We start from the raw sequence: 21,894 nt of genomic DNA, 5'->3' as shown, positions 1-21,894 counted from the left end.
CCAGTTTCCCTAACCTATGACCTCCCCCTCCGTGGTTGAAAACGAGCAAGTCAGATATCTTGTCTTCATTTGCTGTCTCAGTGCCGCTCAATTTCAAGTTGGCCTATTTGATATTCAGCAGCGGGACGAAGATGTCACAGTGTCAGTGGAGTCTAGTAACAAGCTGTTACAGGGTAAAGCGTAGACAGGCACAATGTGACGATCTCTCTCTCCATCTCGTAGTGAATATGTGTCTGTGGTTGCTAGATGAAGCTGTCATAGAAATTACACTCTACATGCTTTCTGAACTACCGCTGCTGCTTCAGTAAACCCACATCTTTCTTTCTCATTCAGTGATGTTCAGTGCATACAAATTATTTTGTAATTATTTCATTGAATTACATTTTATACTGTACTTTTTCCTCAGCCTGCCAGCTTTTAGCTACTCCAACCAAAGATGTCTTACAATTTCTTTTGAAGAGCCCCAGAAAAAGGGGTGTGAACCAGTTCCTTTCAGTTGTGTGCATGTGTGGGTGGAGAGAGGAATACCAATAGGAATAGAGGACCAAAAGGTTTTCCAGTAGAGAAGTCAAAGGCGTGTGGCCCTTCCTTACACGCAGCCAGTGTTGTGGCTGCTTTGCATTATGTTCTGTTGAAGATCAGTGTGGGTGGAGAAATTGGCATCTCCTGGCTCTTTTGTCTATGAGATACCAGATTTCTCTTTGTGTGACTGTTGAACTTGACAGCAAAACGTTGAGGTTAGCAGCCGTAGCATACAGATGTGAAATATTTACCTATTCAGCTATCAAACTCTTTTTGTACCTGCAATTAATAAAAACTTAAATGATCTGTTTGATCATTTTTTTGATGAATAGGTTTTTCTGTGAAATGTCAAGAAAATGGTGAAAACTTTCCCAGTGCCGACATAGGCCGACAGTCAGTCCAAAAACCTGGGCTGTTGTCAAGAACAGTCGAGTTAGAGACGGTCCAAATATGGCTAATTATGCAATCAAGTTAAGACAAAGCCAAATATGCTTGAGACCAAGATAAAAGAAACATGCAATATTCCTCATACTTCTGTCTCACTGTTTTTCATCGGATGTCAACTGTGATATAACAACCATCGCTCAGTCCATTTAGCTGGAGTTAGGGAAATTGTAAGTGGGATAGAAACAGGAAACCAGCTGTAGTCTGGATGTTTCATCATTTACTAAAATTGCTAAAAGAACTCTTAATATAATCTTAAAAGAAATGCCCTTGCACAATGTTACAAGCTTTATATATTTGCATAAAATGTAGAGATGCAATGATTAGTTGATTAATAATTAGTTGGTTGATAGAAAATTGCTAATAAAAAGTGCTATTTTCTTGTTCCAGATTCTTAAATGTGAATATTTCCCGGTTTCTTTAGACTTCTATAACAGTTAAGTGATTAACTTTGGGTTGTGGACTGTTGATCAGGACAAAAACAAGACATTTTAGGACGTCACCTTGGGCTTTTGGGAAACAATGATTGAAATTTGTCCCCCTTATTTTCTGACCAGACCAAGCGAGTAATTGGTTATTTGAGAAAACAATCGACAGATTAATCATTAGCGAAAATAATTGTTAATTGCAGCCTTAATAAAATGGCAAGAAAGCCAGTTGGAGTCAGTTGAGATTAACGTCTGCAAGAGGACCAGACCAGTCCATTTTATTTGAATAACCAGAGACCAGACTTAAGTACCTCAACTGTGTCCAAAACCCAAAGTTACTCAATTTACAATGATTAAAAAAAACAAGAAATTCAGCATATTCTTACATTTGAGAAGCTAGAATTAGCTTACAAGCTAATATTTGTAATTTTTTTTGCTTGATTAAAAGCTTAAATAGTTGCTGATTCATTTTCAGTCAGTTAATGAATCGGTTAATTGATTAATAAGAGCACTGTGCGCTCTTATTTCAGCGTGCTACAATATCTTTATTGTGCCGCTACAAAGAAAAAAACAACAAAAATACAGGATACATTACAGATAATTGTTGCAGTGTTTGTAGATGGGTTTTTTTTCCCTTTTAACAGCGGCAGTAATAGTAATATAGGATCGCTTTGGATGTCAGAGCAGATGCTGGGTGTGCGAGCATGATGGGTCTGTTCCTAAACCAGTTAGTGTTGGACACAGGAGATATAGGGAAAAAAAAGCAAGAGTCAGTGTGTATCGCGGTTCTCCTGGTAGAATTTCGGGCGATCTCTGGCCTAGTCGGTCAAGAAGATGGAGGCCTGTGGGGATTGTGGGGGATGGGAGGGTGTTCTGGGGTGATGGGAGGATAGCTCCAGCTCCAGGCAGCCTACCAAGTGTGGGGTATAATCTGACAGCACTCAGCCAAGACACATGCAGGGCTAAGACCAGGCACCCTACCAAGACTGGGGCCTGCGGGGACATCCTGGTGAGAGCTAAGCCTCGAATGGGCCTGGAGCGGTGCCAGGAGCCACACAAACACACACACACACACACACACACACACGCATACACACATACTTAAATGCATAGTAAAGTCATACACGTGTGTTAAAAGACCGTAGAGTTTCTCATACACACATGCTCGCGGACAACAATAACAGCACACATGAGGGGAATGAAAGGAGCAATAAGACAAAGAAAGCATGAGGGCGGAGGAAATACAAGGCTGTAGTATGAATGGAAAGTTCGGCGTGTGTGTGTGTATATGTGTGTGTGTGTGTTTATTGGTGCGTCACTGTCTCATTGAGTCAGACCTCCCAACTACAACTGGATCTCCTGTGTATGAAATTAGCCTAATCGAGTTAAACCAACATTTGGTGGATGTCTGTGTTTCACTTTCCTGTTGACTAATTAAGCTGTCATAATGTGGTGCAACTGGAAATCACCCTGAACATTTGGATGACCTTGCAATGCTGACTGACATTTCTCTTGATCTTTTTTTTTTTTTTTTTTCCCCTTTCTCTTTCCATTTTACACTCCCTCTCTTTCTCTTTCTCTTTCCCTTCCTCTTTTTTCCTTCTTGCTGTTCCTCTTGCAGATTATGTTTATTTTGAGAACTCGTCCAGTAACCCACTGCTGATCAGGAGGATAGAGGAGCTGAACAAGGTGAGTGAGTGAGTGTGTGTGACAGAGGTTGAATTCGTACCCTCGAACGCAGCACAGATCTGACCTTGTCATGTCATGCACAACATGCACACCGTGCTCCTTATTGCATTAAAACAGAAACAAATCAAAATGTAGATTCTAGTGTAAAGCAAATCTTTACTTTCTGTAGGATGTCTCTACTTTTTTTGTCGGGTGTTCATAAACGTATACCTGTGTTCTTTTGTAATAATAATACTGTACACTCTGCACTGTTTAATTAAAATTCTCACTTCCTATTAGTTTGGAAGGGAAAATATTGATACTATATAATATTCTTATTAGGACTGCAACTCACATTTGTTTACCTTATCAATTAAGCTGCTGATAAGTTTCTTGATTAATCAATTGGTTGTTTGGTCTATAAAGTCACAGAAAATATGGCCATCACAGTTTCCCAAAGCTCCGGGTGACTTCTTTGAATTTCTTGTTTTGTCTGTGCAACAGAAAAAACCCCAAAATATTGTTATTTTGTTAAATAGTTTACAGTTTATAATGATAGAAAACAGAGAAAAACAGTAAATCCACAACCTGGAGAAGCTGGAACCAGCAAATGTTTGACATTTGTGCTTGAAAAACAAATATTTGATTATCAAAATAGTTGCCCATGAATTTTCAGTTGATTGACTAATCGATTAATCGACTAATCGTTTCAGCTCTAGTTCTTATTTTCTAGCTCAGATCAGGATCAGTACATTTATCACTTTACAAGCCATTATAATGAAACAACACATACACAAAATCTGTTCATGAAAATGGAAATTTTTAGTTTACAATTAAATTTCTGTTTTTTGAAAGATTCTGAATTTATTCACAGAATTGACATGACATCAATGAATTGATCGACAGAAACTCATCAGCTAACTATTTTGATAATTAAAGAGGACCTATAATGCTCATTTCAGCTCTAAATTTTTATTTTTGGACTCCACTAGAGTAGCTCGGCATGATTCAAAGTTCAAAAAACTCCTTATTTATCTTATACTGGCTCTTTATGCAGCCCCTCAATATACACAGTTTCTCTTCCACTCCGCTTTAGCTCCTGTCTCTTTAAAGCCCCCCTCCTGATGAGCCCACTCTGTTCTGATTGGCCAGCTTTATGTATCAGAGTTGTGTAACTTTACAAACCAAATACAATACCAAACATTTCCTGCTTTACTGCTTCAAATTAAAAGCTTTTAAATGAATAACTAACAGGAGACTTTTATTGTGAAGAATTTACAGGAAGTAAAAACACGTTCCTCACTGAATTAGTGGCGCTAAAAACTGGTTAAAACACCAACCTATGGAGCTATTTGGAGCTATTTGTTCAGCGGATCAGTTAGAAATAACGCAGGGAGGAATAGTTCAAGCAGAAACAGCCACAGTGAGATGTTTTATGAAGAGCTGCAGACAACCAGCACATCTCCAACAGGTAAACTACTTATTTTACTTTGCTGTGCTGTGTAATAGCGTCGTGGCTTGGCGTATCTACTCAGTGAACTCGTGCGCTGTGTACGTAGCAGATGTCCATATAAAGAAATCCATCACGAACTGATGTCAGCTCGGGCTGAAAGTAGAAAAAACCGTTGGAAACCGAGCATTCAGAACAGTCACAGGGATTACTGCTACATACGTTTACCTCGTTATTTTACACATTGGCCACTTTTAACATGAACATCCGACATTGTGACATTATATATATGTCTGAAAATAAAGAAAAGCATAATACCTCCCCTTTTAATAATTAATCATTAGTCATTTATCAAGCAAAAAAATACCAAACATGTCATCATTGTGTGTTTCAGCTCCTGAAATGTGACAGTTTGCAGATTTTCTTCATTGTTCTTCATAAATGACAGTAAGCTGGAAATAATTGGGCTTTAGGCTGTATCTCTTGTTCTTAATGAAACTGTAACAGTTATTTTTTTACTATTTTGTGACATTTTATCAACCAAATAATTTACGGAGAAAACAATCAGAGATCAATCATCAGTAGATCAATTGATAATGAAATGAATTGTTGGTTGCAGCTCTAATCCAGAGGATTTTTTTTATTTATGGCTATCATATGAAAATGTATTATTTTGTGGGACACTGGGATGATTATTTACACTGTCAAGATTATCATTTTAAAAAAATAAATTATTTAACTGCTTTTTTTTTTTTTTTTTAACATCTTATGCCAACATTTTGTGAGATAACCAGCCAGCACTTACAACTGTCAATATGCCAATAACATAATAATAATAATCATAATAATAATAATAGTTATTTTGGAAAATAAAATTGCAATATTCTATTTTAAATATAGGGAAATGTGTCATTAAAATATATATCTTAACTGCAGTGAAAGCAGTAAAAACAGTATTGTATTAACATGTCAGAAGTATGATGATAATGTTGCTCTGGAGGGTGTCTGGTAAATCCCAGCCTGCCTTCTCGTACGTTGTTCAGTCAAAGAAGCAGAAAAAGAGGCCTGTCTCTGTAGACCAGTTACAGGTGCCCGCCGTCTGTCCCCTGTCCCAGGTCTGTGCTGGATAATATGGAGACTGTTTAATGTGATTGACACAGAGCTCAGAGTGATCCTTCTATTCTGCTTGTCGCTGTCAGTTTTTTTCTGCTCCTTGGGGATCTTTAGGGTTTCTCATTCATCCATGAGGTTTGAGATGCAGGTCTAGAAAATATAGAACAGAGTGAGAAAAAACCCCAACAATTTCCACCTTCACAAAACAACTTAAAAACAAAACGTTATGAATTTGACTGAACTGACTGAACCTGAAAACATGTGTATGTAAAACCAAATCTGGAGTCTGTAACAGTCAGTGTTCTTATTTAGTGCCACAAATGTTTTTTCAAAAATAAAAATACAAACGATCCTGATCACTGTGGTTTGCTGTCATCATGGTTTGATCACTGATAGATAAATAATGAGTAGATAATCTCTGGGTGGAATTTAGGTTTGTGTAGAGCTGAAAACGATCAATCAACAGAAAAATAATCGCCAGCTATTGTTATAAACGATTAATCATTTAAGTCATTCTTTTCTTTCTGCTTCTTTCTCAATTGTCAGGATTTTCTGTTTTTTTTTTGTCTTATGTGATGGTACACTGAATATCTTAATGTTTTACAGCGTTGGTCAGACAAAACAAGACATCTAATGACGTCACTTTGGGTGTTTTTCACTTTCTTTTTTTTTCTCCCATTTTAAAGATCAAACAATTAATTGTTGAAAATGTAAAAGAATCATTACAAAAAGTGTGACATCAACTTGCTTAAAATCATCTCGGTGTAATGCTTTTAGGAAGTTCATCAAGTTTGCAGCTTGACATGTTTAAACCTTGATGCCTAAAGGCCTGTAAACCGTGTTAGTGTTACATTTTCTACTCCCATGAAAAACCCGACTGGTGCTAACTATGAATTTGTAATGAAAATGCTAAATGGAGTGTTTTTTTACATCTTCAGATTTAGCTGCAGCTGCATCTACGCTTGCAGTGTCTTCGTGTCGTACAACAAGAGAGCATGACACATATTGCATAATCTGAAAAAAAAAAAAAAAACGGGAACACAGATCAGCGTGGACGTCCTCGGCATTTCATTAAAAACTTCCCTCATTTGTTAAAAAATGAGTTTGTGCTCAGAAGCAATCATACATGAGGAAATGATCTTTTCTTGTTTACTGCAGCTTTTCTCAAACAAGGAAATGTGGGGAAATTGGATTTTAATTATTTTATGAATGGCACAGTAGAATATCTGCAGCAATAAAAAGGTTGTGCAGAATGTAAAGATATATATATATATATATATATATATATATATATATATATATATATATATATATATATATATATATAGATATATATATATATATATATATATATATATATATATATATATATATATATATATATATATATATATATATCGTGTTGAATCTGCTTATTCTGCATCTCTCCATCTCCCTCTCACGATATACTTCACTGTAAGGATTCATGAGATTTCCTAATCCAATATGCCCGGCCCATAATAGGATACAAATGGGATTGTCAATGATATGAAACACTTTAAAGAAGCACAGTGTATCAATATTGCAATTTATATGCAGGCAAAATGTTTATGCCATTTTCCTTTTATGTGTAGGGACTTAAAAAAAAAAAGGTAAAAGCCACAAATCAATTTCTAAATGAGCCTCACTGCTTTTTTTTTTTTACACATAAGCTATTCTACCTTGATAGTTTCCCTTTTTTTATGTGGTATGTGATAAAACATTATAATACAGCTAATTTAAATTCAGTGTATCAACATATCAGTGTAGCGTTACGTGGAAAAACTGCATCATAACACCTTATTGGTCTCTTTCACCACCACTAATATTAATGTAGTTTTAATTTCACTCTGTCTTCCTTCATTGTGTTTCAAAATAATGTCAAATTTTTTGCACACAGACAACTCCAAAACACGCCACACCGTCCTGGTCACTGCAACACTTATTGTGATTTTGGAGAATCGTTGTAGTCTCACACTGCATTTTCAGCCAAAGTTAAGAATTAGCCTCATTTATAGGTTTTCATCCGTGTGTGTGTGTGTGTGTGTGTGTGTGTGTGTGTGTGCGTGCGTGCATGTGTGGGTGCTCTGTGTGCGGCACCACTTGTTGCCGTGGTAACGCCGATTGTCTCTGGTTTGCAGACAGCCAATGGGAACGTGGAGGCCAAAGTGGTGTGTTTTTACCGGCGCAGGGACATCTCCAGCACACTCATCGCCCTGGCAGACAAACATGCAAGTGAGTGACCATAACCCAGCCAGCGAACATCAGACATCAAAACATTGCCAGCCAGGATTTAAAACAGTTCTTTTTGGCAACACTTTCTCAGTTAATTTCCAGTTGTAGTGCCTTCACATCCAATCAGGAATGGAAAATACAACTCTTATTTGTTATTTGGCATGATTGTAAGGCTTGTTTGCACACCAGATTTTATCAAGGGATGATTCAAAATTGAATCGAGGTTGTGCGCTGTTACCGAGCTGAAAGAAATGGTCCAGACTGCAGCCCCCCCCCCCACCCACCCCTCCTCTGATAGACCTGACTGCAGACAGCATTCGATCTGCTGGGTGTATCAATATGACGACACCTGTGTGTGTGTGTGTGTGTGTGTGTGTGTGTGTGTGTGTGTGTGTCTCTATGCATATGGGCTCATCCTGTTCAACCGTGGGTGTGTAGCCTGTACTTGAATTGTGTTGCCGTTCTCCAGCGCTTGGAGCAAATTTTGCAGTATCTGGAACAGACTTTGAATGGGCTCTACCTTAAGCAGCATTGTGTGGAGAGAGAAAGGCAGTCAAACAACAATAGGTGGTTTTAAAATGGTTGATGGAAGAGACAGAAAGGGAGATTGCAGGTAACCAAAATGTGCCACTTAAAGTCAAGAGCCGTTCCTAACTGTCCGGGTCACCTCCTCGGTGGTCAGTTGGAAATGATGCCTTCAGGGCACGGCTCCAGAGTGCCTGAATTTAAAGACTGAAGAAGCAGGATTTACTTCTTCTGCAGGTTATTTACTTTCTCTGGAACATTTATTTTATGTTGCCTCTCTGATCATGTGAGAACTGTCTTATTTTGAAATAATTTACAACCATTTGACACCGTTCAAAGCCGCTGACGCCTTTTATTGATGACTTGATGTTAACGTTGTACATGGTGTGGTGAATTGTGAGGTGGCTGGATTGTACTGTAAACCCTGTGCAAGCCAACCTTACATCACAAGATCAATTTATTTGAATTGAGGATATATATTTTGAAAGACGAGATGTTCGTAGGCAGCATTTGTTCTCGTGGGTCACTGTTGGTTATATATATATATATATACGCCCTGCTCCATCTCCAGTATAATCATGGTAGGAAATTTACCCACTACCCACATCCTTACCAGTTATCTTGAAATGCAAACAAAGGAAAAGGGAGAGCGAAGATGACAACTCTTAGAGAGTCCTTTTAGAGTGTTTTGATGATTTCCACTCTTCAAAGAATCTCAAATAATGAACCATGAATAGTGGTCGGACTAAATGTCTTCTATGATAGGCAGAGAATGATTTCACACCATTTCCAGATTTTTTTAACTTGCTTTAAGGAAAAACGTGACTCAGTTTTAACACTAAATGACTTGTGCAGCTGGATATTTTTTGCAATCTAGAGGTCATGTTTGTGTATTTAGAAACTGATTATATTGTTGTTTTGTTTCATATTCAGTCAAACATGACATGATCCTTATTAATCTTGCATGCCGAAACAATTGTGAGAAATAATTTGTTTAGTGGGTTAATCTGTGACTTGCTTTTGTGGCTTTTCTAAGTGTTAAAATGAGCAAAGGTGCAAAAAAAAAAAAAAAAAAAAAGAAGAGCCAAGGCTGTTGTGTGCAAACATATTAACATGGGAGCACAGTGAAGCGGATGAGTAGACTGTATCCGTCTCACATCTGGACTGAGATGGCCTGCAAGTCTGTGTGTGTGTGTGTGTGTGTGTGTGTGTGTTTTGTGGTGCAGCAGCAGCAGCATGAGAAATAACATCAGTGCAGAGAAACACATGAAACACAGGTTATGGTCATGTGAGCTTATTTGAACTTGCTTATGGACATGGTTGCAGGAAGTGGACTCATTCCCAACTTGAAATGCACATGAAATAAATGCACAAAACTTAGAAGAAAGCAGGCTAATAAAGTCCATGTAAAAAAAAAAAAAAAGACAAGTACATTTCAGCACATTTGGATTTAAATCACAACCATATCACCAGAAGTCCTTTTTAGACTAACAGTAAAAACACTGCCATCCTGTAGCAAAACCTACCACTAGACTTTGACTGGGTGTGGCCGTCTGAATGTTGGCTCTTGGGGTGTGAAAGACTGTGTGTGTGTGTGTGTGTGTGTGTGTTCAAGGGCTACCAAGTGTCCTGTTTAAACGAGCACACATGTGTTTGCGAGACTGCATGTGCTTGTACGTGTGTATATACGTGTGTGTGTGTATTTGTGAGTCTTGACCACAGTGTCCACAGAGGAGGCCTGGGGGTGTATCCGTGGCAGAAGGGGGATTGTTTGTTCTGTTGGACCACACAGCATCAGTTTGGAGTGTGTGTGTATATGTGTGTGTGTGTGTCCCTTTAAGGAAGTCTGTGATTATTTTTGAGCAGTGTTTGTATGTGTGTGTGTGTGTGTTCGTACGTATGCTGCTTTATCTGCGCAGTACACTTTTGCAGGATGTTTAGTTATTCTGCAGAAGTCTCTTGTAGGGTGTATGCTAATAGAATGATGAAGCATTATGACTTCTCTCTAGGCCCAGTTTACCAAATTTTAAAAATAAAACAGACATTCGGGTGTTTTTTTTTTGTTTTGTTTTGGTGTGTGTGTTTTTGCACAGTGAATGTGAAGTAAACATGAATATTTAATTCACAACCAAGGTTAATTAACCAAAACCTCTGGTGTGTTGCATTTCTGGGTAAACAAATGTGCTTACCCAGCATCATCTCATTGGATTGGCACACTGATAGATATGGATTTTTTGTCATGGAATAATGTTTGTATAGGCTGTTCCTATATAGGCCTCTTTGGTTTTGGCTGAGCTCTACTAACTGCAGTTTGGTAAGGGGCTTCCAGACATTTGCAATATGTAAAAAATGCATGGCAGGAATGGCTGCGTACCGCATGGGTGTGGGCGATATCCTGTCTGCATTTCTGTAGCTGCAGCCTCACTGTATGTGCCTCTCTCTGAGCTTGTGTGTGTGTGTGTGTGTGTGTGTGTGTGTGTGTGTGTGTGTTCTTATACATGCATGATGGACCTGGGAGTTTTTTAGCTCTGGGCCCTGTCACAGTAATTGCTAGAGGGGTACATTTAATTCAGTTTCTTTATGGATCAGTGGAGAATGGCAGTTGAGTGTGTGTGTGTGTGTGTGTGTGTGTGTGTGTGTGTGTGTGTGTGTGTGAGCCCATGTGTCTTTATGTGTGTCTGCTGTGAGTCATTGATCAAATATTTTGCTTGCAGAGATTCTGAGCGCTCCCTCAATGGGGCCTCCAGCTCCGGCATTAGCTCCTCCCCTGTGACCAAAGCAGCCTCCTGAGTGGTCAGTTTCTGTGGCGGACTTGGCATTTTACCTCCCTAGCCCCTCCTTTCAGACATTTGAATTTGCCGTGACTCAAACCTTTTTCTATTTCTGAGCTGTGGCTCCTAGCTCCCATGAACAATAGACAACAATGTTGCCAGTGAACTGATCCACTAAAGTAGAACCAGTTCGACTAAAGTCAAGCTGGCCGTGGGTTAAGTACAGTATATTATAACAGTCGGTCTCTTATAGCTGGTGCCTCTACGCATTTTGGGTCACATCCCTTTTTTATGGATGCTTTACTCAAAGTACTTCACCGTTCTATAAGTGAACACATTCACAGTACGGGGAGTCTCTATGTGAGACCCCTCACCATGGCAGTAGCAGTATCATGTTGTACCACTTCAGTTACACAACCACTCTGTATTTGACAGGATATGTTATAATGGGACAAAGTCCTACAGTGAGAGATACATTTCTCATTTGCATCCCAGGCTGCAGAGCTGCAGCCTTATCAATGGTAATGATTATAAAGTGAAAGCAACATCATCCTTGTGCTTGTAATGGAGAACAAGGAGATTTTACAATGTGCATTGTAGTAAAAATGTTAACCTTTTTAATCTTAAATCTTTTAATATTATAAAGTATAAATATATAAGTAATCTGTCATGGAAGAAAGGAGGAAATTAGTCTAAAAATACCTTCCTCTGCTGCATATGTTTACATGTCGTGCAGACGTAAACTTTTTGAGACTTGTTTACCTTTCTTATAGTAAACTAAACTGCCGTTGTTTTTCATGACTTGCCACCTTTCATGTGTTTTTGACCAGATTTGCATGCACTCAAGGAAAAACCAGGCTACTTGCGTTTACATGCGCTGCAACAACCTAATTACTCTAAAACTCATGTTTACATGCACTTGGCCCCTAATTAGATTTTCTCCTTTACTCCTGACCACATTGTTGAAACAAGGCTAGCACTGAATGTACAGCAGTGATATTTTAAAGCATGGCTAAAACGCAATAGGATAAAATAAATAGCTAAAATCCTTACCACAGGAACAGACATTTGGTTTCATCCTGTCTGGTTCCAGTCAGTTAAAGATGAGCTCCACTGATGAGGAGAACTAATTACCCCTTGGAAAACAGTTGTATTCTGTGTCTCTAAAAGGAGCTTTGTCATGTCTGAGAATATATCCCTTGTGATGTCACCGAGTTTAACTGTGTGTGGAGACCGCAACGCCAGCTTCCTGTAAAATAATTGCAAATTGGCGACATGGATGTTGAAAGACGCAGGCGTCTATCAGGTGGGGAGGATCTAACAAAAAGACACAATTCAGTTGCGATTTCACATGCGATGTGCTGGATTTTTTGGGGGGAGGTAAAGTCCCCAAACTTAACGGAATTGCGACAGTAAATCACTGGAGTTCACTGAAGCTCATATAAACACACTGATTTACATACACTCACCAGCCACTTCACTGGGTACACCTGTGTAATCTAATGCTCTGCCATAAATCCTACTTTTATGAAGCTTATACATTTTCAGTTTTTGTTCACATTGCCAGAAAGGTGATAATTCTACTTTATGTTTATTATTGAGGTGGTAATGGGTGATTGTGGTGTACTGGAGTGCATTATATTGAAAGGTGTTCATAATATTTTGCCCCCCTCATGTATGTTAATGGAGTCGACAAAATATTAGGAACACCACCAACCCACTACCACCTCAATAATAAACATAAAGTAGAATTATCACCCCTCTGACAATGTCAACAAAAACTGAAAATGTATAAGCTTCGTAAAAGTAGAATTTATGACAGAGCTTTTGTATTGGATTACATTAGATTACACAGGTGTACCTAATGAAGTGGCCGGTGAGTGTATGTGAGTCTATTAATCCACCTTATTGGAGGAAAGGTCATTTGTATTTACACTCTGCACCTTATTCAGATGGAGCATCATGTGCTCACATGAACATGTGTTCATTTGTTCATACATTTTCAAATTTTTGTAGGATGGGTATAATAAAAACTACAGCTGCTGTCTAGATATTTTGGTCATTGCTAGGATGTCTTTTTTGACAATGATTTGTTGTTTTGTGGCTGTGAAGACACATTTCTCATTTCAGTTATTATATTTATTTTAACTTTAAGAGACATAAAGACTCAGTCAGTCACATAATCACAAACACTGATTCTGCCAAATTCGCAGACTTGTTCACTTCATACAGGGGACTTTACTTATTGTATGTGCTCATGTTGTACTGGTCATTTCACACTTTTCTTATGGAGTTGTACCTCTTGGGATTAAATGTTGGCAACTTGATGACTAAACAACATACTGGGTGATTCTGCATTTCCAACTTTTCAGCAAAAACCACACACAAAATGTCTTGCAAACTAGACTTGAGGGTCCCATTGTCACCATAATACAACATGATCAGCACTACATTGTCCTATTACACTGTTTGCTTTCTCCTGACTGTGCTGTTCTTGTCCTTACTCTTGTCTGGAATGTGCTGCGAATGAAGAAAAACGTCCACTATGCATTTGTGAAAGAAGGAATGATGATAAAATTGAAATACTTCCTTAACATGATGTTGGACATGATCTTGTCGACACAATCGCCTTTTTTTTAATATAGGAGTTAGAGCTGAGCAGTACTGACAAAATCCTCATCATAGCATTGATAATGTGTAGTTTACTGGTATTTTTGCGAAGTTAATCTAATATAGAGGTAAATAATTTTGTCACTAAGAAGAAAAAAATGTTGGTAAAGGACAGGACAGTCTGGTAAGTTTGCATCCTTTAATTGTAATGCAGCTTTTAAGACCAGGATATTTAAGTTATGTCTTAATATTATGACAACAAAACTCCCAGATGAAATCTAGTCTCACACAGTATTGATTTTCTATTGACAGATCTCCCAGCGTTAGCAGGAATAATGAACTGTTACTTTACTTCTGACCAGTGATTTTTGACGCATGTAGCTGTCGTCTTCTGTCTGCATTCCTGCCTGAACCACATTAACACACACTGTATCATCGGGGTGAAGTCAGTTTGTTAAGGTAATAACGTTCTGCCATGCTCCCCTCACCTCCTATTCTCGCCCTCAAGCCTGCTCTTTCCTCTCCTTTCCCTCCCCTCGCTGTCTCTCAGCCCGGTAAGGCGACCCATTCATCAATAATTGATAATTGGCTGGGACAGGTGAGATGGAGAGGCAATTTGTAGAGAGTATGGTGTGGGTACACCTCCAGGAGATTGGCTCCGAGGAGGAGAGGAGAAGGACTGAGGTTGGGGAGTTGAGTTGCTACTCAAGGACACAGAGCAAAGGAGCAGCCAAGTTCCTACAGTTTCTGTTGGAGGCTTGAAAACTAATTTTTCCAAGAAAGACATCATAACAACTGGTACTCTGAATTGTATTTCTCTCCTATATCTTTATTCTTCTTGCTGTGATAAGGACTTTCCTTGAAGTGAAAATTATATCCCATCTAGAGCTGCAATGATTAGTTGTCAACAGAAAATTAATTGGCAACTGTCTTGATAATCGATTAATCGTTTTGAGTAATTTTTTTAAAGAAAAAATGTTAAAATTCCCTGGGTCCATCTTCTTAAATATGAATATTTTGGGTTTCTTTAGTCCTCCATGATAGTAAACTGAATATCTTTGGGTTGTTGACTGTTGTTTGGGACAAAAAAAGACATTTTAGGTTGCATTGTGGGCTCAAAGGAAGGACTAAATGTGGAGACCACACATGACTCTTTAAAGTACAATAAATTTATTTAAAAAAACTAAATATCGGTAATGTGTGTAGCGTGTGGATGTGTCAACATGTACGGGTATAAGAAAACCAAAATAAATCAATCAAAGTCCAATCAAACCAAGTAACTTAGAGAGGAGAGAGAGACTGACTGCTCAGGCACCTAATATATGAATATATACTGTACAGTCAAACCAAACCAGGTGTCAGCCATCACTCCAAATGAGTCACTCCCCAGACCAAACAGGAAATTGGTCTTTAGGCCTGCAAGCCGTCACACCCCCCTCTTTTTAGAGCGAGGTCCCACCTCAGATCCTGGAAGAAAATAAATATTAAGAAGAAAATTCAGTTAATATCTGACAATTTTCTAATCCATTATGATCTACAAACATGAAATGAGATCAGCTCATATTTACATCAACAACCCTTTATCAACACACAATTTCCCTATCACCTCCCAGTACCTCCTTACCCCTCCCAGTCTTCACGACGCAGCAACCTTGGATCCAGAGGGAGCACTTTTTTAAGAGTACATCAAAACTGGCATAGTAGAAATGTAAAGGAATGATAGGCAAGTCTACCAAAGGACATCTTATGTTACATCCATATGTCTTGCATTATTATCACAAGCTGTCTGAATTACCGATGTCTTAAATTCTGAAGGCAGTACAATTTGCACAACAGGATCACCACTGAATGCCTTCCCATGAGGAGCCCACACCCTGAGGAAGAGGTCATCCTGGAGGAAATACCCCTGCCTAACTTTTCCCTCCTGAGATGTAGGCAAAATCAGGGTCATACATGTCCTCCAGAGACTGGTCCACTCTTTGTTCTTTTACCAGCTCTGAATAAGAAACAGAGAGATCATTTGGCACTGACAATGCAATTTTTTTTTTACATCACAAAACTTTTCCGAAACCGCATCACTATCAGCCAGAGCAGCAGTCATTACACGAGTCACGACACAGACCGTCGACACATCTTGATCTGATTCAGTGACCCCTTGTGGTTCTGAAGCATAGACTGTAGAAACCGCCTGCTCTGGTTCAGTGACCTCTGGAGGTTCAAGGGATGAAGCACATGTCTTTTTTTTTGTTGTTTTTGTTGTTGTTGACATGTTAGGTATTTGTACATTCTCTGGTCTTACATCGTCTGGCTGACCTCTTGCCAGGTCATTTCCTAAAATGATGTCATCTCCTTCAACTGGCAGTTCTGGACGAACACCAACCTCCACGTCTTCCTGTACCAAATCACAGGACAAAAACATTTTATGCACAGGCACACCCCATCCTTCTAACTGGAACACAGCTCCCTGTGTCTGAAACCTGAAGAGAAAAGGCAGGATTTGCCTCCCCCACAAAGGTATGCAAAGCTCCTGAGCCCCTCAAAATTCTGACTGTAACTTTCTTGTCACTCCCAATTAGAATTACAAAGCCGTCAGACGTGAATGGAGCATAACCCAAGTCCATCTCAGAGATGTCTATTGGCTTAACCTGCATTTGAAATGGAGCCACCAGTTCTGCTGCGTCACCAGTTGTGGGATTAGGGATAGGTGCAGCCAGACCAGTCGACTTCACATGGGATATTTTGCTTGTTTCTTTTAGCAAAGGACATTCTTTCCTCCAGTAACCCTCTTGATGGCAATAATTATACACATTTGGATCACACTTTCCATCATGCTGCTGTTCCAACTTTGGGGAGAAAGAATTTGCTTTCTGGGATTTGTCACTATTATACTGCTCACCAAAGATACATTTGTGTGTCAGCACAGTTATCAGCCAGCACTGCAGCCTCACTAGGACATGTGACTTTGTGTTCGTTAATAATATGTTGCAATGTAATCGGGACACTGTTTTAACTGTTCGACAACAACTAGATCAGATACCTTTATCAAAAGTTTTCACCCCAGATGAAGAGCACCAGCGATCAAATCCTGTGTAAATACCACTTGTTTGTTTACCAGTTGTTTCGCCAGCCCCTGTAACGTTGGTGACATGCTTCAGGAACTAACTGCTTTCAAGACAGCTGATTTAGCGCATCGTAAACTTTACAGTCTTCAGAAGATGGAGCAAAGTAAAGACATACTGTAACATTAAAGTTTTCCTCTCATCAGGCCAGTTTCTTGAGAAAGCAACACGCTCAACAAAATCTACATCCTTTTTCATTAAACTTTGGCAACAAACTCAAGTTACTTGCGACATCAAAACGTGAACAAGTGGTTTCCTCATTTAAAGCAGATGCAGACCTTTTACCTTCTTTAATCAATGCCAATTTTCGCAAATCCAATTTCAGTTCCTTTTTGTATTTGATTTTTTAAAAAAAAAAAAAAAGCAAAAGCAGCAGTTCTTTCTGCTGTTCAAATGTTAAGCCAACCATGGAAAGACTTATACCACTCTTACCTCCCTGTCCATCAGCACACCACCTTCTTGTTAAGCAAGTGTTAGTTGTCCTTTATGATACTCTCCAGGTTTTCCTTTGTACATTTTGAGCTCAACTTCAACAGAGTAATGCTGAGCAATCTTCATCAGCTGTTCCTTGGTACATTGCACCAGCAACTCATCCGAGGGAGACTGAATTAAATCTTCCACAGTGTCAAACATAGCCAGCAACCAAATAAACTCTGCAAAAACCTTTGTGCTATGCAACAAGTGGCTAAAAGAAGTGGAGTCTCCCCATCCTAAACTAACTAGTAAGATTAACTAGCTAACTAAACTCATCCCTAGTCTTCAGATACTTGTGGCAGGTACTTATTCGCTGTAACTCAGTGGCACTGGAGGGACTGGAACTGCATACAAACAGCAACCTCCCCAAGAAACCCTGAATGTGATCCCGAGCCAATTGCTCTAACCGCTTTCTCCGTCACACTAAAAAAAAAACACCCTGCAACAGACTTTCTTGTAGAACCTGCTGCTACGCCTCACAGAGTCAAAATAATGCTGCACCAAACATTTTAGTACTACCTGTTTACTTCAAAACAATGAGCCCAAAATGGATAATGCTCCCCAAACTAACAAAACACACCTGACATATGTGATACTCCACCCAAAAGTAAGAGTAAAGAAAAATTAATACCAGCAAAATCTGATTGATCGAGCCCCAGTTTTGTCACGACTCAGCTCAAAGGAAGGACGAAATGTAGAGACCATACATGACTCTTTAAAGTACAATAAATTTACTCAAGTCAATTTTATTTATAGCTATAGCACCAAATCACAACAGGAGTTAATCTCAGGGCACTTTTCACATAGAGCAGGTCTAGACTGTACTCTTTCATTTACCAACATTCCCCCATGAGCAAGCACTTGGTGACAGCAGCAAGGAAAAACTCCCCTTTAAAAAAAAAACAAAATTAAGTATGCGGTCAGTTCATCAGTAATGTGTGTAGTGAGTGGATGTGTAAACATGTACGGGTGTAAGAAAACATAAATAAATCCACCAAATCGAGTAACCTAGAGTCTTAATTTGTGCATGAGTACCTCTCTTATGTGGTTATTCACAGGTTATAGTGTATAGTGGAGGTGCCCTGCTTCGCTAACGTCAGGAGAAATAATAATATTTTTATAAAATGTAATATTAGGCCAGCTCACCTTCAGGAAAGTGAGTAGTGTCACTACAACACACAGCAAAAGCCATGTATTTAATCAGTAAATAAACGATTGTTTAAACTATTATCTAGTTGATACTGAGAGATGAGATGTGACAGGATCTATCTGATGCTGTTCAGCAGGTGATTGATTCATTTATCACTTTGTGTGTTTGATCATTAATCAAAGCAGCATATTGCACCGTCAGGAAATAAACCCTGCAGAGTTTGGTCAAGATTGGGGGAAAAATAGAGACAAAACAGCCCCAATCATTCACATTCAGGTGCTGATATGTGAGAGGAAAAGTGGGAATCGTGTAACTCCTCAGCTGAGCAATTTCCTGTGGGAAACTTTAGATGACTGTTGGTGATCTATACACTTCAGTTTTTGAAGCGTATGCCCTGGATTTGTACATGTATCTGGTCGCCATCCGGCCGAGGCCACCAGTTGTGCGTGGGACTCTTTGTGCAACTCCGTTTAAAAACAAACATAAGCAGCTTCTGTGTTACCTGTGTAAAAAAAAATAATTAAAAAAAAGTCGTGCCACAGTTCTGCTTTGCTAAACTCCCACAATTCTTCTCCTGCAAAACATTGGAGTCACCGTCTTCATCTTTCTTCCAGTCCATTTACTTTCTTTTAATGTTTCAAACTGATCTGCTGACAAAAAGTGCAGAAGAATTCATACAACTCGGTTTAGACCAATTTTTTATCTAGCTGATAGTCTTTGGTGTATAAAGTCAAGAGTTTGTGTACAACACATGCTTATTTCTCCTTAACAATAAAAAAAAAACAGTTCAGTGCTAATAAGTACACTCCTAATGCAATTTGAATGTGAATCAGTTTTGCAGCGTTATAGATTTTTATGCAAATGCAGTGCCTTGTAGTGGAAACACGACCAGCACTATCATTTTCGAGCTCATTATAAACTGCCTGGCTGGATTGCTACTGGAACATCGGTAAATGCCTTAAATGTAAAGTAAATGTAAAACACATGTAGGTACCCCCCCCAAAAGCACGTTTTACTCATGTCACATGTGCATAGTATACTTAAATGTCTCTCTAATACACACACACACACACACACACACACAGTTCATGTCCGCCAACATTTTGTCACAATATTTCCCACCGTATTTCCTTTTCCCTTAAATCTTTTATTAATAATTCAGGTTTATATTTTGTTGGGTTTACATAGCAGAAGATGGAGTGAGGCTCATGCTGTGTGTGTGTGTGTGTGTGCGCGCTCTTACTGGGCACTGATAGTGTGTCTGGTGGGTGCTGAGTGCTGGGCAGAGTGAGGGAGTGAAGAAGTACTTATTGATTTTGGCCACACATCTCTTCTCCTGAAAATCCCTTGATTGCTTTTGTTCTGCTCCCCGTCTCCCTCTTTCTGTCTCGCTTCCTCTAATGAAACTCCAAATGAATTGGAGCACGTACTGACTGCTCTCTCTCTCTCTCCGTTTCACTTCGGCTCTCTCACTGTCCTCCTTACTCTCTCTCTCCCTCTCTCTCTCTCTGGCTTTTTCTCTGCCTGTCTTCCTCTCTCTTTCCCTGCTGATTTCTCTATCGCTCTCCTTCCTCCTCTCCCTCTCTCTTTCTCGCTTTCTCTTACACACTTTCTCCCTTAGTGGTCTTCTTGCCTATTTTATCTGTCTCTCTGTTTATCTATTTTCCTGTCCATCTCTTCTCTTCTCCCTCAACTCCTCTCTCACCCACCTTCATCTCATCCACATACGAGGGAGAGGGAGATGTGTGGTGGAGATGTTGCCTACTAGCAGCAGCTAAAGCTATTCTTATAGAATGACTCAGACACGTGACCTACTCAAATGGACTGATAGTCCTTCAACCGTCCCTCTGTCCATTCATCTCTGGACCCATCGTTAAGGACTGTTTGTCACAAAATACCTTCGACTCTTGCTCTTTTTAGACATAATCTGTGTAGAGCTGCAACAGTCAGTCAAACAATTAGTCAATCACCAATAATTTTGGTGATAGAATAATCGATTTAGTCTTTTTTTTTATGAAAAAATGCCAAAATTCTCTGGTTCATTATTCTTGAATATGAATATCTCATGGTTTCTTTAGTCCGCTATGATAGTTAATTGAATATATTTGGGTTTTGGACTGTTGGTTGGGACTAAACAACATTTGAAGATTACACCTTGGACTTTGGAAAACTGTGATTGACATTTTTCACTAATCGTTAGATGCAGATGTGTGATAACTGAATGTCCAATATTTTTCTTTTTTAATCCAAGGTACCAGGAGGTACCCAAGGTGACATGAAAATTCTCAGAGAGTCCATTTTGCATAACACTCATAGTGTCTGAGACACAGCGGCATACCTGCTGAGACTTCATAAAAAGATGAAAAGCAGATATAACGTTCATCATCTTAGTTTTACGAGTTGGCATCTTAGCATTAGCTGATGAGCACAAAACACAAAGTACAGCCAAGGCTAATGGAAATGTCATCATTTTTGCAGGTATGTTGTCATCAAGAAAAGCATGGAAAAAATGCTTTTTTGATGTGATGGTGATGCTAAAAATTCAGTTATTTCATCTTCAGGAGAAAATAAATATCTGGACCTAATTTCATGGCAATCATCCAATAGTTTTTGAAATATTTCACCACAAATGTCAACATCATGGTGGTATTAGAGAAATCAACAAGGTCAGCATGCTTCATTCTCTGGGGACCATGAGTGTATGTACAAATTTAATGGTAATCAATCCATCAGTTATTGAGATATTTCAGTCTGGACCAAAGTAGTGGACCTACCGACAGACTGAAGCCATGACGCTAACATGGCTAAAAATGAGCTCAATGAACAACATAAGCTGAACATCAACACACATTCTTGTACTTCTGTCTTCATTAGGACTTTTCTGGGGATTTTAACCATTGGTACCACACTTATAACCTGAATTTAAAACCCAATGCTAACCTTAAATGGTCAGTTTACCCAAACACTATCTGTATTACGTCCGTCTCCACCCCCAATACATCAAAGGTGACCCCATTACTTGAGATAATCCTCAGGACAGGTAGAAAATAAAAAGTAGCTCCAATGAAAACCTTTTTGACATTGAGGTCTGAGGATTATCCAGAATAAGTGGGACATTGTTTCTGAAAAGTTTTGCTGCTAAATGTAAGTTTTGGAGCAAATTTTGAGCAAATTCCAGTCACCTCAATTGTATCGGTTGCTGGCAGAAATCTCAGAAACTGATATCTCTAAAACTGAAGCTATCTGTGCACACATACCTTTGTAGTCTCCTCCTATGTAGAGAAAATAGATTAAATCTATTCAGACATTGTTTTGTTTCTGTTTTTTTTACACCTCATTCAGGTTCTTATTATAGTTTCCACGCTTG

At 39.0% G+C, this 21,894-nt stretch overlaps 1 protein-coding gene across 2 annotated transcripts in view; it reads left to right on the top strand.

Moving 5' to 3' along the window:
• Positions 1–21,894, top strand: part of mta1 (metastasis associated 1) — a 46,337-nt gene that overhangs the window by 9,349 nt on the left and 15,094 nt on the right. For both annotated transcript variants that reach the window (XM_042388253.1, XM_042388252.1), the window contains exons 3-4: positions 3,016–3,083; positions 7,785–7,878. In XM_042388253.1, coding sequence (XP_042244187.1) covers positions 3,016–3,083; positions 7,785–7,878 — 162 coding nt within the window. The remainder of the gene's footprint in view (positions 1–3,015; positions 3,084–7,784; positions 7,879–21,894) is intronic.

The sequence above is a fragment of the Thunnus maccoyii genome, chromosome 16, assembly GCF_910596095.1.
Source record: "Thunnus maccoyii chromosome 16, fThuMac1.1, whole genome shotgun sequence".
Lineage (NCBI taxonomy): Eukaryota > Metazoa > Chordata > Actinopteri > Scombriformes > Scombridae > Thunnus > Thunnus maccoyii.
Note: the sequence above shows the minus strand (reverse complement) of the source record. Positions and strands in the feature narration are given on the sequence as shown.